The 14,424-nt window shown below is 32.4% G+C and overlaps 1 protein-coding gene across 5 annotated transcripts in view; it reads left to right on the forward strand.

The window, feature by feature from the left end:
• Positions 1-14,424, forward strand: part of trak1a (trafficking protein, kinesin binding 1a) — a 54,357-nt gene that overhangs the window by 24,737 nt on the left and 15,196 nt on the right. For 4 of the 5 annotated variants that reach the window (XM_051131073.1, XM_051131069.1, XM_051131074.1 and 1 more), the window contains 4 exons: positions 11,414-11,490; positions 11,892-12,008; positions 13,660-13,760; positions 13,904-14,012. In XM_051131073.1, coding sequence (XP_050987030.1) covers positions 11,440-11,490; positions 11,892-12,008; positions 13,660-13,760; positions 13,904-14,012 — 378 coding nt within the window. In that variant the 5' untranslated portion in view covers positions 11,414-11,439. Of the gene's footprint in view, positions 1-3,449; positions 3,722-11,413; positions 11,491-11,891; positions 12,009-13,659; positions 13,761-13,903; positions 14,013-14,424 lie in introns of those variants that run through there. The other variant, XM_051131070.1, reaches the window with a different exon arrangement.

Below are 14,424 nucleotides of genomic sequence, written 5' to 3' on the forward strand. Positions count from 1 at the left end.
TGCTGGATTTATTGCTCTGATTTTGGCAATGACGGATCACTACCTTGTCATTTCTTCCTTGTAATACTTTTTACTTAGAATTGGGATGGTTATATAATCCTGTATAAAACTGCACTGTTTTGATCCCAGTCATTCACTGCGATGCTGTAGTCAAGCAGCATATTATGCAAGTTCAGTTATCAAGCAATGTTTATTTAGTTCTATCTTTATTTAGTTATGATGAATAGCTTGCTGTCTGGATTTTATCATACGTAATTGGGGGAGCAAATAAAATAAAACACCAATGAGTCACAGAAGTAGATTGTTTTAATACAGTGCAAAGACATAGATGCAGAGGTGTTGGATGCGTACGTGTTTTCAAACACACAGACTGTTGTAGGCTGTCAATCTTGCAATCAATACAAAAATCCCTCAGGCTGAACTGTGGTGTAAAAGAGTATTCAGAGACATGTAAATATTACATGTGTAATAACTTACTGGACATGGACATGAATTAATAATTCTGTTTCCACTGTCTGAACTGTTATTTTGTACCAAACAAACTTCATTATAACACTTAAAAACAATCATCAGTTATGGATCATTAGTGCAGAATATAAGCTCTGTTTGTTGATTCTCAGTGTATGTGATATGATATGTTTGTATTTAGTCTTTTATAGTCTTTTTTCTTCGTTGACCCACATTCTGTGTTGTGGTTTGGGTCTCTAGTCCTCTCACGCAGCATATTGATTACCTCAGTGGGGGGAGTAGAATTCAGCATGCGCACACACACACATTCTTTTTTTATTCCCATTCAACCTATTTTGCATTTCCCACACTCTCATTTTCATTTTCTCCTCCCCTCTCCAAAGTTTTCCCAGGCCTTCACCATATTCTTCACCATTTTCAGCCTGTCTTTTCTTGCTTTTCCATTTTGCCTCTTCAATTGAGCCAAAGCACAAAGGCTCAGCCATGGCTAAGTTCACACTAAAGAGAAACCCGCCTCCTTCACGGCCACCGCCATTGTGCCATCGTCCCAGTCCTGTCATGCTATTGTGTTTCCATAGGAATGAAGGACTTAAACAAACCACATTTACAGGAAGTAGTGCTGCAGACTCCATTGCAATTATAAGCAGTTTGCATTCTGACAATATAACAAAAAAATTTGTGATGACAAAACAAACCCAGACATTGTTACTGAGTGATTGATGTGTTGTTGTCAGACTAGGTGGAGTTGCACGAGTGTAGAAATGTAGGTGTTGTTATCAAACACTGCATGTCTTCATGCTCCACTTGTCAACTTGTTGAGTTTAAAGGGTAAAGTCTGTTACCATATAACGCTATCATGAACTAAAATGATTCAGCACGTTCCTAATAAGTTTTGTGTAGCTTTTAGTTTAGTGAGGGAAGTTATTAATCGGTCTGATCTAATTGTTTATACATGGGTGTGTTTCTTTGTAGGTTTGGGAAGATGCTTAAACACACGATAATGATAAGTATACAAATAGATGTATCAGTCCTTTGCTAATCCAAAACAAAATAAAAACATCACATGATCAGTATTTTCTAAATGATGTAGTTTGGTTTAAAAAAAGATAAACAAGCTGGACATGTGACTTCAGAAGTCACAGAAAGCTATGAGAAGTTATTTGAAATTAATTAAATGAGCCAACTGCGTTAAATAAATGTGACTGAAAACAGTCTCATTGATTATGACTACAAAGAAACAAGCTATTAACTTATAGTTAAATTATTGAATTATTGAATTGATTAAAAATAAAGATTCGTAAACTTTTGTATGTCTGTAAATTTGTTTGTTCTAAATGAGTTGAGTTTTAGATGATTAATATTGTAAGTTTTAGGGTCTGTACAAACTTAAGTAAGTGTATGTGTGGCAGAATCACATTTTACATAAAATATATGAATACTTATGTTGAATTAATAGTGTGATTAGTAGAAGTTTTGCTAATGATGAAGTAAGTCTCACAAAACATAGTGATACAAAAACACACACTGCCGGTCAAAAGTTTTTGAACAGCAAGATTTTTAATGTTTTTGAAGAAGTCTGCTCAACAAGCCTGCATTTATTTGACCCAAAATACAGCAAAAGCAGTGATATTGTGAAATATGGACCACAAAACCAGTCTTAAGTAGCACGGGTATATTTGTAGCAATAGGCTAAAATACATTCTGTTGGTCAAAATTATAAATTTTTCTTTTCTGCCAAAAATTATAGGATATTAAATAAAGATCATGTTCCGTGAAGATATTTTGTAAATTTCCTACCATAAATATAAGACCTTCATTTGGACAACTTTAAAGATGATTTTCTCAGTATTTTGAATTTTTTTTACCTTTTTTTTTTTTTTTTTTTTTTTTTTTTTGCACCCTCAAATTCCAGATATTCAAATAGTTGTATCTTGGCCAAATATTAGACTATCCTAACAAACCATACATCAATGGAAAGCCTATTTATTCAGCTTTCAGATGATGTATCAAACTCAGTTTTGAAAAATTGACACTTATGACTGGTTTTGTGGTCCAGGATCACATATTCTGATTTGCCATTATTATTATTATTATTATTATTATTATGAATATTTAAAACAGTTGAATACTTTTTTTTCAGAATTCCTTGATAAATACAACCATCCAAAAATCAGCATTTGTCTGAAATTAAAAGATTTTGTAACATTTAACGGTATACCATTCAAAAGCTTTGAGTCCGTTTTTTTTTGTTGTTTGTTTTTGTTTTTTGTTTTGTTTTTTTTTTTTTTTGTTTTTTTTTTTTTTGTTTTTTTGTTTTTTTGTTTTGTTTTTTGAGCAGCAAATCAGAATATTAGAATGATTTCTGAAGGATCGTGTGACTGGAGTAATGATGCTAAAATTTCAACTTCAATTTTTTTCCTTTTTATAAAAAATATTTCCCTGTATTTATACAAAATCTCTAGATTTTTTTGTGCAATATTTTTAACTACCATTACCAAGTTATATTTTGTATTCAAATATGTATCTCATTTTTAGTAACAGGTGTATCATTTTATCTTTGTATTGTTACTTTATGAGTCCTGTTGTGTCAGATGTCCTGTTTGGCTTCTCTATGGCTATGTGGAATCTTTTCATCAGGGAATATGCATAGGCTCCGCCCACACGACAGGTGTAGTCAAACACAACTCGGTCACGCCTTGATAGGTTGCTATGGTGCGTCAGTGGAAAGTACCATTCTGTACTCTGCAGAAGGGGTGTCATATTTTCTTTTTAGTTTTAAGTAAGGCTAATCTTAATATAAAATCTTTGTAATTTCTTATAATACCATATGTAAGTGCATGTTGATTTTCAAAAAAAAAAAAAAAAAAAAAAAATCGTATTTGGGTTATTATCTTAGTTATGTGCCACATCCCCTGCTACTTCTTATCTAAGTGGTAGTGTCCAAGCATTGAGTCTGCTGTGACAGGTGTGTGTCAGTCAGAGACTGTCTATCTGATCTTTGAGATAGAGTTCAATGTCCAGCCCAACATCACGGTCTCACAGATGGCTGTAGACGTGAGACGGCTGAGCGAGCCTGGGCTTAACTAGCCCAGTGACAGCATGGCATTGACTCTTGATCACTCTAAAGAGGAGTACTTTGAGTATGACTCCTCTTCAGAGCTCCTGGAAATATCTACCTCGTCTTACGTTAGCTCAAACAGTGCCGATGATGAGGATGATGAGGAAGACCCAGAGCCATACATCCTGGAGGAAGGTACAGTACCTGTGCCCTTTGACATTCTGATCCTTTTAAAAGTCAAACGTCTTTGTTTTATCAAAGAGACACAGTAACTTTCGGTGATGGTCAAGTGTCTTATTCTGAAATCTAAACAATCTAAACAGGTTTTTCCATCCTTGGTTGGTGATGACATACCTGGTTAGAACATTCAAAATGTAAACAATACATTTTTCTTCTTCCTCTTGTTGGGTTTTGTTTTCTTTTTGATCTTATCACTATTTGTATTTTATAACATTCTGTATGAGCCTAAACACTCAGACAGTCAGTGTTACAACATCATTACTAATGTTATAGTTGTGCAGTAAATTAGTAAGTTACACAGTTTGAATCATTTAGTTTCACTGTATTAATCATAAAGTTTCAGGAACTGTATGATTTGGCTTTTATTGTTACTAATTGAGGTCAAGGAATGCTGTTTAGATTTATTATAAATTTGCCATGTTCCAGAGCATTTCATAAGGTTTATCATGTCAACACTGCACAGACCATCCAAATAATGGTAGCATGCATGCCAGCATGCACTGCAGATATGCCATTATATAACTAGAGTAATAATTAACTATATCAACTATGTTTTTCCCCCTTCTTTCACAAATAATTACAAAGAAACAGCAAGTACCACATTTAATTAAATATAAACTTTTGAAGTAAAGATAAGAAAATAGTCATTTCTTGTAAAACATACTCCAAAAAGTTCTTATTTACAGACTTTTTTTTGTTTTTGTTTTTTACAGTGTAGCTTTTGGTGTTGAATTCAATAATAATAAAAGAAAAATAATTGCTATTATTATTATGAATGGACAATAGTTATACATTTTGTTTTTCATAAGTACAGAGCGGTTGGAGTATAAAAACAAACACTTGTGGCATCTTAGTTGAAACCTGAATATATAATTTATTATTTATAAATATATTTTTTTAAACTAGTACTAAATGTTCTAGAATTCCAGGCATCCCTTACTGTATTTAACCCTTGAACTGTCACCGTCCCCTCTGTGGGACGCCTAAGTTTACTTCACCATATTACAAATAAATCCTAATCTAATCATGGCAAACTATACATCGTTGGAAAGGTCTATGACTCCTAAATAGATATTTTACCATATTTTTGTGTTACAAATTATGTAGGAAAAGTAATAGATTAATATATGTCAGGAGTGCAACTTAAAAAAAAAACAAAAAAACATCATAATAACAAGTACATCATCCATCATAACATTTTTTTTTCTGACGTTCACAAAAGACTTTGTTTTCTCCCTATCATGTTTTAGAAATCATAAGAAATTATATATCAGTTCAAAACTTGAAATCTCAAAATTCATCCTTTGAAAGGCATTTTAAAGTCAGACATTGCATTACCATGGAAAATGTACATAAAAGTCATATTACAAAATGTTTTCATTCATAAATTATAAAAATTTAAATCTGGATCTCTGTTCAAAAATGGGAGTGACAGTTAGAGTTAATCATGTTTGTTTGTTTGTTTATTTATTTATTTACCCAAATTTATATATATGCGGGTCTTTTACCCCTTTTTTATCTTTATCTATGTAATTACATATAGACAGTGTAAAAAAAGTTTATATTTATATATGTATTTATTACCTTATTACAGTAACAATCAACCCACAGCAACCTTTAGTAGGTATAACACACTTAAAATTATCAAAAAAGTTATCAAAAGAATTTTATCTTTATGAACAGGTTTATATAGATATGCATCATTTTGTACTCTAGACCCACATGTTTATTCTAGGTGAATTAGCTATGCATTTTATGGTTAACGTTTTTAGAATTGGTTGCATGTAATAATAATTGTGACACTGTTTTACATTGTATTACGGCACTGTATTACAAACTTACCTTATTAGTTATTATGCATTAGCATTGTGTAATGCATTAAAATGATGAATACCAAATTTCATGGGTTATATCTTTCATGTGTTATATTCTGTAACAGTGTAGCAGTAAGTAGGTAGATTATATCTGCAGTGTTAAATTGCATTGTTCATTTGAAAGCATACTGTATATAAACAGTGTTGGGGTTACATGTAACAGAATTATGAAATTTAACTACAAAATAAATGGGTTACACTTTATTTTAAGGTGTCCTTGTTACAGTGTAATTATACATTTAAATACTGAGTAAGATTAATTACTTCATGTACGTACTATATGGTTAGAGCTATAGGATTAGGGTTTGGCTTAGGGTTTCTTGCATGTAATTATGCATAATTAATTGTTGTTATAATAGTGAGTACATGTAACATGTAACAAGGACACCAGTTACTGAGAAAAAATGTGTTATTAAACTATATCTTGTTATGGATTTAAATCTGTATTTAACCTCAGAACAATCTAAAAGTAAAAAGAGGTACTAAAGTTTGTGTGGTGGCTGTGCTTTAAAATTAAATGATTATTCTTAATATATCGTAATTCAAGTGATGAACGATTTTTACAGTCTTACAGTAATCAACGTTGAGTACTACTGTAAGGTTAACCCTGCCTGCATTAAATGTTTAAAAATGATTAACAGTTTAGAAAAAAATAAAAATTTAAATTTAGAAAAGTATAAAAAAGTAATCAAATGTAATGTTACATTACTTTAATAAAGTAATTGAAATAGTTGCACTACATTACGTTTTAAATTTTAATCTGTGACCTATTACGTGTCCAGAGTAACCTTTCCGACACTGTATATAAAACAAATAGCTTCATAACTTTCTTACAATATGTTTATGATGCATTATATATACCGGGTTGTTTGAAAGTGCTATTGAAAAGCTGTAAATGTTTATTTCTGTATGCGCACAAGTGAAAACCGACCTTTTCTTAAAGGTTACTTCAGAACCAAGAAAGTCACCTTTATAAATGCACTGAACAAGACATGTGGGAGCTATAAATGCCTGACTGTGTTCTTTGTGTCCAGTTTACACTGTGGGAATAATTGTCTCTGTGCAGTGGGAGCCAGTCTGATGGCAGGTCATTGTGTACGGTTGCTCTTAGTTTGTTGTTTGGTCTGGTGTTGAGCGTCATGGTACCGGGGTCATTGAAGTGTTTGAGTACCCATGCTGGTGGACGGAAATCGAGTGTGAATCACACTGTCCTGGGAGCTTAGACCAGCAGCTGTTGATAGTCTGACTTGGTCTTTAATGAGTGTTTACCCATGTAAATAAACCTTGCTAAGCAGGTTAATTCATTTCTGATGGCCACTGAACTATGAAAAGTACATAATGTGATGTCCCTCAAATGTGGTGAGAGATTTTTGCGGTATATGCTCTATGTGGTATGTATTCGGTTTAGTTTTTAGATGTCTCTGTTATATTTGTAATCCTTAATATCATGCCACATACACTGTCAGTCAAAAGTTTTAACACCCCTGCTCATTCTTTATTTACACTGGCTGTTTTATATAAAATATTATTTATCTTCATTATATTATTTTTATTTGTATCACATAGCTTTAATCAAAATAGCCAAGCATTTATAAAAGCTAGTTTCTATTAATTATATATACTTTTTATAATGCATTAATTTGATCAAAAATGACAGTAAGGGCATTTACAATGTTATGAAAGATTTCTGTTACGAATAAATGAAAAAAAATTATAATGCTTTCTGCAAAAAATTTAAGCAGCACTACTGTTTCAAATATTAATATTAAAAAATGTTTCATGAGCACCAAATCAAATCAGAATTCAGCTTTGTCATCACAGGAATAAATTAACATTTTGAAATATGTTAAACAGTTTAAATTATAATAATGTTTCACAATGTTGTTTTTACTGTATTTTTAATCAAATAAATGCAGTCTTGAGAGAGACTTCTTTCAAAAACTAAAAACTAAATAGCCCAAATTGTTTAAACAGTTAAAGGATCATTTAAGTAAGTAGGTATGGATAGTATCGATAGCTTCTGTCAAGTGAGAGTGTTTTTTTTTGTTTTGTTTTTTTTAATGAGTATTTAACATTATGATTTGTATTATTGATCTTGGTTGTTGAATTATTAAACACTATTGGAGGGCTTTGTTCTTTGTTGGTTTGTTCCCAGGAACAGTAAGAATTGTTCTTAAATGAGAATAATATCACACAGCAATACCATTGCTGTACTTTGAGATGCATTGGGTGGGTTTGTTAGGTTTACTATTCAGCCGTATCCTATCAGCCATTGTTGTGGTGTGACTCACAGTTCATAACAAGATCTGCTGTTCCATGTTTAACCTACAGTACAATATAATGAAACCATGCGTCAAACTGTATCTCCTACATAAATATTTTCAACCTTGATGAATGAACACTGAAAATGTTCTCTTTTATTGCCAGAGTTTATTGTTTCAGGAGAAGAATAACAGTATGGAGTCCTACTCAGGAATGTTGCTGTGTGGTTTATAGCTGGGTGTTGCTGGGTGTTGCTGGGTGTTGGATTCAGGTGCTGGGTAGAGTCTGTGCTCTCTGAGTGTGACGCAGATGGAAATGTCTGCTTTGCATTTTATTCTTTAACACCATACTTAGAGCTTTTTTGTGGTGCTATTGAGTAGCTTTTGACTAGTGTCCTTCTCAGCAGTACAGCAGTAATGTAAATGCAGTGTTTGTTCTCCTAATGAAAAAGTATTATTTTGAAAATACTTATGCTTAAAATATTATACATTATAAATTAAGCCATTTTCAGTTTGATGATTCTAGTGGTGCAGAAATTATATGCTGCAGAATTAAAATGTGCAACATGTTACTGCAATGAAAAATGGGAGTTCCCATATTTACTTTACCGTCATGTGTATTGCTCAGTGTTATCTGTAAAACTGGTATTTTCATCTTAGGACAGCATATTTTTGCATTATAATGTTTTATAGCTTGTAATTGTATTATATTGTTTTGCTTCAAACATGTAGTCAGGGAGGATCTGCTTGATGTGACTATAATAAATCCACTGAGATATTTATAAGATGGAATATGCTGACCTGATGATAATGAGAAAATATGATGGTGATAATAGTTGTGTTTTATCTCCATTGTGATAAAGAATTCCCTGGAGAAGGTCTATTACAGCAAAGATAAGATTCTAGAAGAAAGCTAGTTAGGCCATGTGAACAATATAATGATGAAAAAAAATATATGTTTAATGTACATTAGTTACATGAGTACTTGCATATGTATTAATGAAATAAAAAAGCCATTTAAGTGTGTTTAAAGAGAGCACACTTTCATGACAGTTTCACTACATGTTTACTTTCAAGTATTGTCATAATGTATTTAATGTTTTTATTATTCAATATTACATTTTATATTTTAAATATATGAAATTATACTAAATAAACTTCATAATTACAAACATGTAAGTACAAACATATTTAAATATGTTACACAGTTTTAATATAAATGGCATGAAGTATTTTGGTTTGTGTTAAATGCTTGGCAGTGCATTTTGTAGTACACTTTAAATATATTTCAAATACAGCACAAGTAGTTATTAAATTACGTATTAAAAAGTCCTACTTAAATGAGAAGTTCACTTTCCAGAACAACAATTTACAGGTAATAGGCCTCATTCATGAAACTTGCGTAAATATGTGAGTAAATTCGGAGTTATTTGTGCGTAAAACAGACCTTCCCGAAAATTCTCCTCCGGATTCACAAACGCTTCGTAAACATCCGATTTTAATGTTAGTTAAACATGTTTATGTTAATGAATTCCAATCACTCATAAATAGGGCGCTCATGCACGCTCATTCACAATTAGCATAATCCCCGACTTTTAATTACAGCTACGCAATTTGAGTGTCCAGAAACGCAGTGGAATTTTCTGGTCTACTTTTTAGATTTGGCTCCAGTATATTGCATAAAAAAAAAAAAAAAAAAAAAAAAAAAATAGGTCATATGCCTAACAATAAATATTCAATAACATGTGTCCACCAAAGAGTTTTTAGCCAGCTAAAATAGTGTCAGGCACTCTTCTTAAAATGTTCAGCTGGTCATTTGCGGCTGGGTAAATAGTAACAGTGACGAGCGCCGTGTTTTACAGTTGTGAACTTAGACGGAAAAAATATATGTATATATATATAAAAGAGGGTACTTGTAATTATTAGGCCAAATTCAGTGTCATCAGTTTGCCAAAAAGAACACAGAAAGTTTTACGCGCCATTTACTCGTGGTAGGGAGCAGGCGGACATTTCTTTCGTACCCGCTAACATTTGAAAATATGAACATTTTTATGAATTTGAAAGTTTCCGTCAAAACAGCTTTATGAACGATTTACACAAAAATTCGTTCTGCTCATGTTTCATAAATGAGACCCAATGTACTCACCCCCTTGTCATCCAAGATGTTCATGTCTTTCTTTCTTCAGTCATAAAGAAATTGTTTTTTGAGGAAAACAGGATTTTTCTCCATATAATGGACTGATATGGTGCCCTGAGTTTGAACGTACAAAATGCAGTTTAAATGCGGCTTCAAACAATCCCAAATGCAGTTGTAAATTATCCCAGCCGAGGAAGAATGTATCTAGTAAAACAATTGGTTATTTTCAAAAAAATAATACAATTTATATACTTTTTAATGTCAAACGCTCATGTTGTCTTGCTCTTCCCGACCTTTTTTCCAGTTCATGACAGTTAGGGTATGTCGAAAAACTCCCATCTCATGGTCTCCCTTAACTTAAAAATCGTCCTATATCGCTGTTTTACCTTTTTTGTTAAGGGTGTTTGATTGTCTTTGCATGTTCACTTTGCAAAGACTGGGTCGGAGCTTCTGTAGCGATGTAGGATGATTTTTGAAGTTGAGGGAGAAAATACGGTTGGATTTTTTCGACATACCCTAACTGTCTTGAACCAGAATACACATTCAGGGAGAGCAGGACAAGATGAGTGTTTGAGATTTAAAAAGTATTTAAATTGTATTTTTTTAATGAAAATAACGATCGTTTCGCTAGATAAGACGCTTCTTCCTCGGCTGGGATCGTTTACAACCGTATGTGGGATCGTTTGAAGCAGCATTTAAACTGCATTTTGGAAGTTCAAAATCAGGACACCATAGCAGTCAAAAATCCTGAAATGTTTCCTCAAAAAACACAATTTCTTTACGACTGAAGAAAGAAGGAAATAAAAATCTTGGATGAGTACATTATCTGTAAATTGTTGTTCTGGAAGTGGACTTCTCCTTTAAGTGGGACAACAAAGAAGTCGACTTCTAAACTATAATAATATTTTTTTCATTTAATTGCATTTAATATGCATTTAAGTGTTTAAAAAATATTTGGTAATGTTGTATTTTTTTAAAGTATATTATTTCCATAATACATTCTCTTTTAAAACTATCCCCCACTTTCACAGACAAGCCTCCTTACACCTAATCCCAGACTAAAATGCATGTCTGAGCTGTTTTAACTGTAAGAAACTTGCACTGACTGATCTTTAAATATATCAGTGCCTTTGTTCTGTCTCAAGATACACACCAGTAATGTTTTAACTAAGGCACGTTTATAAAATTACTTAAATTAACTATGGCCTAATCCTGGTTTAGGCTAAGCCCTGTCTATGAAACCAGGTGTATATGTTCTAGTTTGCTTCTTTTTCACAAGTCACATATTCAGATGATCTAGCTGAGCATGTAACTTCAAAATGTTTATTTTGAGTTTTTCATTGAGTATCTCCTTTTTATTTTTCTCTTCCCACAGTTCTATGTGCTGATCGAGTGGGCCAGATGACTAAGACATATAATGACATAGATGCTGTGACACGTCTCCTGGAGGAGGTGAGCCGTGGGAAGTGGGAGGATGGGTCATAGCAGTCATTTAAAAATAAAAAATAGAGTGGAGGTATTTTCTCGGTTTAAAGCGTGTCCCACATGTTGTGATGTAGGTCTTGCAGTGTACTATAATAGTTCATGATTACATAAGTATTATCCACAGTCTTGATGATGCTCCCATACCTTTTGAGAGATTATAATTATTGCAAACTAGATATTGATTTTATTTCTGGAACCGCAATTTTCCTCCATTATATTCAGTTATTTCCGTAAAATGTAGTAATAAAGTCTCTGAAAAGTTTTATGCTTTCCAAATGAACACAGACTAAGGAAGTGTTTGTTAATGAATATGAGCTAAAGATAAAAACTTATGGGGTCACTTTGTTTTCGTCTGCATGTCAATTTAGAAAGAGCGGGATTTGGAGTTGGCGGCTCGTATTGGCCAGTCGCTACTGAAAAAGAACAAAACCCTTAGCGAGAGGAACACCTTCCTGGAGGAGCAGGTGGAGCACATACGAGAAGAGGTAAGAGAGGAAAACCAAAAAGTAAGAAGAGCTTGTTGGCTAATATCATCTTATTTTCGTTCTAAATTTAGTGTCACTGGTGGTGGCAAAATTACAAACCCTTTTAAAAAGAATGTTTTTAACCAGCAACAGATTAGAGATGTTTATGCTTGTAAACATAGCAGAACTCTTTTTGTTGCTAAAAAGACCGCTTCTGAAAAGGTTCCATGTTGAAACATGCTTTAAAAAAGGGCTATATATATAAGCTCAATGGTGCTATAAAGAACTTTTTAATCAATAGCCTTATATTATAAAAGACTTATAATACCTTGAAGCCTCTATTAGGGTTTTTCAATAAATAAATTTAAAAAAAAAAAAAAAAAAAAAAAAAAAAACACTGACAGCAGTTAGGTACTGTAGTTTTATATTGACATCAAAAATTGTACCATAAATGACAGTGTGCTAACAATATTTATTAGCTGAATGTATAAATGATAATTAACATTGAACATAAAGAAATAGAACATGCTTGAAAGGAACCATCCATGCAAATTGAAAGTAAAAAATTATAAACATTTTGAGAAGGATTTAGAGTACCCGTTGAGAGTGTGTTAACAATCTGTGTGGGTCAAGCTCCAGAAAATCAGTAATGAGGTGGCTTTGAAAGAATTTTTTTTGACAGTTACAGAAATACGGGAATAAATTACGCTACCAATAAAAAAAATATTTTACTATTAAAAATAACTGGTGTCTATTTTAATATATTTTAAAATGTAATTTATTCCTGTGATTTCAAAGCTGAATTTTTAGCATCATTACTCCTTTCACATGATCCTTCAGAAATCATTCAAATATTCTGATTTGCTGCTCAAAACAAATATTTATTATTATTATTATTATTATTATTATTATTATTATGTTGAAAACAGCTGAGTAGCTTTGATGAATAGAAAGTTCAGAAGAGCATTTATCTGAAATAAAAATCTTTTGTAACATTATAAATGTCTTTATCATCAATTTTGATCCATTTAAAGCATTCTTGATAAATACAAGTATTAATTTCTTCTTTCCAGCTTTTGAATGGTGTATAATCTTACAAAATCTTTTTGTTTTAGAAAAATGCCAATCTTTGGATCTTTCTAGTCATCAAAGAATCCTGAAAAAAATTACTTAACTATTTTAAATATTGATGATAATAATAATAATAATTATAATGATTCTTGAACAGCAAATCAGCATGTTAGAATAATTTCTGAAGGATCATGTGACACTAAAGACTGGAGTAACGACGCTGAAAATTTAGCTTTGATCACAGGAAAAAAATTATATTTTAAAACGTATTCAAACACAAAGCAGTTATTTTAAATAGTAAAAATATTTCACAATATTACAGATTTTTCTGTATTTTGGATCAAATAAATGCAGGCTTGGTGAGCAGAAGAGAATTCTTTAAAAAACATTAGAAATCTTACTGTTCAAAAACTTTTGACTGGTAGTGTACTTTTAACACAAAGAACCGTGTCAGCAAAAAATGGTTCTTGAAGATGATATGGTTCTAAGCTAAGTATTGCTTTGTGTAAAGAACCTTTAAAGAACATACTTTTTAGCAGCCTAAAACAGATTTGTTCTAAAATTGTGAGCATACAGTGAGTGTTTGTATGCATCCATGCAGGTGTCTCAGCTGCGTCATGATCTCTCGATGAAGGATGAACTCCTGCAGTTCTACACAAGTGCAGCTGAGGAGAGTGACGGAGAGTCTGCTTCTACCACACCGTGAGTCCATGCATTAACTTTGAATGATACCTCAAGCTGTGTGGAGTTCTATTATTTTTTCATTTTTTTTTAATTGTACAGAGATTTCTATGTACTAAAGTAGACACATCTGTTTTGTATTTTTTTTTTTTTTTGCATTGCAGTATCCGCAGAAATGACTCGTCTTTCACGATCCCGAATTACCTCCCTCTGGATTCACTACAGAAAAAACTCAAAGACCTGGAGGAAGAGAACATCGTCCTGCGTTCAGAGGTGAGAGAATGAGGCCTGAACTCACATCCTTCAGAATGCTTTGCATAATATTATTCAAAACAGCTTCCAATCCAGCTTATCAGAGTTTTAGGTATATCATTTCAATAAACAAACACAATATGTAACAGTGTCATTCTCAGATAAAGATATTTGTCTGTTATCAGTGCACTTTAGTAAAATAACACTATAACAATGGTGGGTGGTTGAAATATAACTTGCATAACTTAACATTTAGATCGTATAATTAAAGCTTTAGGCACTGAAGAGCAGTCAGAAACCTTTTATACATTTCATGTCTCTCTATCTCGATGTATCACCCCCCTCACTGTAACTGTAGATCTGCAGTGACGTGTGTCAGGCATCTGACCCCAGCACACTAGTGGAATTGCATTGCACTAACCATGAAATCTGC

Source organism: Labeo rohita, chromosome 16 (assembly GCF_022985175.1).
Source record: "Labeo rohita strain BAU-BD-2019 chromosome 16, IGBB_LRoh.1.0, whole genome shotgun sequence".
In the NCBI taxonomy this organism is placed as follows: Eukaryota; Metazoa; Chordata; class Actinopteri; order Cypriniformes; family Cyprinidae; genus Labeo; species Labeo rohita.